Source organism: Diorhabda sublineata, chromosome 10, assembly GCF_026230105.1.
Source record: "Diorhabda sublineata isolate icDioSubl1.1 chromosome 10, icDioSubl1.1, whole genome shotgun sequence".
Classification (NCBI taxonomy): Eukaryota; Metazoa; Arthropoda; class Insecta; order Coleoptera; family Chrysomelidae; genus Diorhabda; species Diorhabda sublineata.
The window spans coordinates 7,247,002-7,251,943 of record NC_079483.1 but is presented as its reverse complement, the minus strand read 5'-3'; the positions used below and the strand labels follow the sequence as shown (position 1 = coordinate 7,251,943).

At 32.8% G+C, this 4,942-nt stretch overlaps 1 protein-coding gene across 1 annotated transcript; it reads right to left on the bottom strand.

Annotated features, from left to right (window-relative positions):
• Positions 1-951, bottom strand: LOC130449836 (uncharacterized). The gene has a single exon (XM_056787874.1). It carries the CDS (start codon positions 949-951, stop codon positions 1-3), a length of 951 nt encoding a protein of 316 aa, XP_056643852.1.
• Positions 952-4,942: the final 3,991 nt, after the last annotated feature.

Below are 4,942 nucleotides of genomic sequence, written 5' to 3'. Positions count from 1 at the left end.
CTACAAGTTTTCATTTGATATGAAAGCTTTCGATTTTATATTTTTATCATATGACGTTGATGGTGATATCCTTTCCAGAAGTGCGCATTTTTCTCTTAAAAATGTCGTTAATTCAGTTAGCGACGGTAAAGTTTCAGCCTTTTGTTTTTTTTCCCAATCGCGGCGCGTAATGGAGTCTAGTTTATTTGAAATTATGTATATTAATAACGTATCCCAATGTTTTACGGGTTGTTCAAGAACTTCTAATGCTCTTGTATGCTTAATGAAACCGTCAAATAGCTGTCGTAAGGCGAAATATGATTCTTTGTTTACCGCGGGTAAATTAAAAATAGCTTTCACATGGTTATTAACTAAAAGAACTTTATTTTCGAATCTTTCTGTGAGTAGCTTCCAAGCGATATCATAATTTGCTGCGGATATTTCCAAGGAATGTATTATGTCTGCTGCCTCGCCCTTCAATGATAAGCACAAATAATGAAATTTTTGAATTTCAGATATGTCCGAATTGTTGTGAATTATTGATTTAAATGTATCTTTAAAATAAAGAAACTGACTGTAATTTCCGTCAAAACATGGTAAATTTATAGTAGGTAGCTTAACGTTACTTAATTTATTTGAACGTAATGAACTACCAGATGATGATGATGATGATGATGATTTACGAATTTCCTGTCTGTATGAATCAATTAAACCTTTGGCAAGTGATATGCAATTATAGTATTCATCTTCAAAATTTTGTCTTTTTAAATTTTCAGTCTCGAAATTATCTTCCTCAATTTGACTTTGAATGTCGCAAAATTGTTCCCAATTAATTTCTAATTTATTTAAACGTATTTCTAACTGAAGTATATCTGGATTGTCGGTATCTAATTTGTCATAAAAATTTTTAAAACGAGTTAAGCTACCTTTAATAGATGGTCTTTTTATCAAAAGTTCTCGAAGGTACGACATTTTGTGTTTATTTATTTCAAGTTTTAGAAAAAATGCCTGAATTGAATAAAATTTGTAACAAAAAACAGTATTGTTTTCCGCTCAGATCTAAGGCATGCATAAAATCGTAAACATAAAGGAGTCAGCAAAAAATAGGAAAGCACTGACCTTGTAGTTTTATGTGATAGCTGGCTGCGACAAGCGAGTTGTGTTTGTTATTCGGCAGATTGGAACAATACCAAACCAAATGCACGTTGTGTAGACGCAACTATTATGCGTAAATTGAAGTTGATTATCACAATTTATTTGCTGTTTCACCCGGCTGCGAAAGGTCCAAAAATGTTGCTGTTTCATCCGGCTCGAAGGACCAAAAATGGTGATACTCGAAGTGAAAGATTTCCAATCAATCGAGTATATGTTAAATTTAATTATTTTATCTCGAAGGACCGTTGTAAATTACTTGATATTTAGGTTATAAACAAAAAGAAGTTTCTAGTTTCGAGTCATTTATTATACTGGTTACCTGACCCTAGCCGATGTCGCCTCGAAAACGAATTAAAGAAATATACGGCGTTGCCGGCTCTATAAAAAGATATACTATATATATACAAATACTTGCAGTGAACTGCAACACCAACCATTATGAAAACATATCCTGGGCTGCATGAGAAAGGTAGTGAAAAACGGGTATTTAACTATCGACACTGTCGGTGTAGAAGAGTGGTGGACAATGCGTTCGGAATTATATCAGTCGTGTTCAGGGTACTAAGAAAACCTTTGTTGCTCGAACCTGATCGTGCACAAAACGTTGTGTTGGCTTGTATCCATCTACACAACTTCCTGAGACGAAGCAAGTCGTCAAACGGAACATACACCCCTTCAGGCACGTTTGATCAAGAGGACCCTTCAACAGGACAACTAATTCCTGGACAGTGGCGAATTGTTGGTTTGCCATCAGAAAATCTACTTAGATTAAAGAAAATACCGAAAAAACCATCTGACATCGCAAAACTAGTAAGGAATGAATTTTGTGCGTATCTTAACAGCCCTGAGGGTTCAGTGCCTTGGCAAAAGACGTACTAAAAGGCCATGGGGCATATGTCACTCACTACCATAAGTGAAAATCAACACGTTAACGTTAATTATAATACATTTTTATGAAACAATTCTTATAGTTTTTACATCTATTTAACAATATTACAATGCTATATCCAAATATACAGAAAAGTGTATCTTGTTGTATAAAAAGTAGCTTTGAATTATATATATTTCTTATATAAGATAATTATTTGTGTTATTTTACTAACCTCGTTTCTCTCCAAGCTCACTTCGCTCATTGGTCTCGGCACGGTTTTGTCCCTCAAAAACAATAGATGTTCGTAACCAAACCACTTTACTTTTGCGTTGGTTCCAGACCCACTTTTTTGTTTCTTGCTCTCTCGTTGAAATTGTCCTATCACTTTTGTCATCTTGTTCGTAACTTCAACTTTCGTCATGCGTAGAGCTTGGCCAATTTCTGTCCAAGCATAGTTTTTTAAGTTTCTGTCTTTGAAGTCAGCATTGCTTGGGTCCCACAACACTGGGCGCTCTCGATACAGATCTATCAAATTAATCACTTGCTCCTGATTCCATTCACTTTCTATCATTAAAATAAACAAAAATACTTCACGTCAACAAAACACACGAACTAACCTCTCTGTCTCCACGTGTTTCGTCTGCTGCTGTAATTTGTTGAGGGGCCTCTGGCGCGCTCCGTGTAGCAGGATGCCGGGCGAGGGGGTTGCGGGGAAGAGAGGAACCTGTTGTTAACAAAAGTTAACGCGCTAAAAGAGGCCATTAACTTTTGTTATTAACATTTGTTTAAAACATAACACATTTCCTTTGATCTTTACCGACTCTGGATGGATAACATAAATCTTGTTAATAACATGGAATTTTCTGTTGAAAACACGAGTTATTAACTTGTGTTAAGAGAAATTTTTTTGGGGATTCAGCTAAGTTAATAACTTTTTGTTAAAAACTCGTGTTATTAACTCCGGTGTAAACGCGGCTTTAAGGTAGAATAATTATTAGAGATATTATCTAGTTATATTTGAGGATTTCATTTTACGGTTATAGTTGAGGATTTCATTTTACGGTTATAGTGTAAATATTCTTTTCTTAATTTTTATTTATATTGGAATCATATTGTAAAAGGAAGTTTGCATAAATTTCCTTTGAGTGACATTCAAAGTAAGTTTTGTTGTTGTTTTTGTGTTATTTCGACGTTTTTATTGGATTTACAATAGTAAAATGAGTAGAAATGAGAATTTAGGTAGTAGAAAGTAGAGTTCTTATAACTAAAGCAAATGAAATCTTTGAAAAATACATCACAAGGCTCAAGAAAAATTATATTTAATAGTAGAAGCTTGGAATCCATTAGATTAATTTCAGCTACTGAGGAATTTAAAAAGAAAATAATTATATTTGTGAACCCGAAACAAATGTGTTTCTAGCATTTTTAAATATCTTTGGAAAAAAATGTAAGTGTAGTAATAAGATTCTATGTTTATTTAGAACAACTATTATATTATATTTTGTAGGAACGGACGGACCTTTAGATAGAGACCTATATTTTACTTGTGGGGGATTAATTATTGGGGGAGTTGTAGGATTGTCTATTGGTATAGTGTGTACCTACCATAAACGAGAACCAATTCTGAGATATATGCAAGCCATCCATAAGATTTGGAATTCCCAAAAGAAAGTAACATCAAACATTCGCCAACTCGGCTTTAATTCATAGTTAAATGAATTTTTGGAATTTCCAAATAATTTCAACAATTTAAAAGTGAATAATTTTGAAATACCTCAAATATAATTGTTCTAAATATGTATTATTTGATCTTCTACACATTTCAATCACATTTTCCATTCCACAATTTAAAAAAAAATTCTAATCCATTTCATCGAAATTGTTAAAAAAATTATGATCTTTCTATCAACATCATCAGATGACCAGTGGACCAATTATGAAGTAATGCTCAAAGGATTTAAGACGATCCAACCAAAGTGTGAAACACGTTTAAATACGGTCCCTCGGGCGGTTGGAAAGGTTTGAAATCAAATACGTTGTGCGGTCCATAGGAGTTCAAGGTGTTAAGGAACGTATCATTCATGCAATGCAAATTCAATAATTATACTTTTAATATAAAAGAAATATAAACTTTAATATTTATTAAAATATTCTAAAATTAAATATCTGCCTTTGCTTATAAGTTTGTTCATACAATATCGGGGTAAGTGTACTCATTTTTTCCTCGGGAAAAAAACTAATTTCATGAAAAGGGTCATTTTTTTACCTATCAAAATCGAGCTGTGATAGAATTTATTTAAATAAAGCCTTCTGTTGAAGCCGCCCCTGCGCGAAAGACACAACAATTTTTTGCCGAGTCTGGTGAAGCGAATACAATGGCCGGCACAACCAGTCGAGAGAAAGAGGGTTCTCCCTCGATTGAAAAACATTTTCAAATGTGTTATTCTTTATAACGATTCAAATTTACATGTATAAAGTCAAAAAATACAAAACGAGTGTGTTTTTAATCAGTTTTACACGATTCACCCTCATTATAATAAATTTATCGACATGAAATATTAATAAAGCTGGAGTACAGGAAAATGTGATTAGATAAACTATTTCGTTTCCTTTTTATTTAATTTTCGAAATCAGTTAACGCTAGATCTAATTACGATTGTGTTAAAAAACTTAATAGTAAGTGAACCATATATAATACATATTTTGATAATGAAGAATGAGTAAATTACTTTTAATACAATAAAAACTTTTCAGGTATAAAATGGAACCTTTATATTTCCTAGTATCCTGGATGGTATTTCCATTCTACCTCACCTTTTTATCTTGGATGTATATTCTAAGAAAAATAGTTTTTGCATATTTAAATATGCGTTACCATACGAAGCTTATTCAACTAGATAGTTCAGATATAAATTGGGCCGTAGGTGAAAAATATCA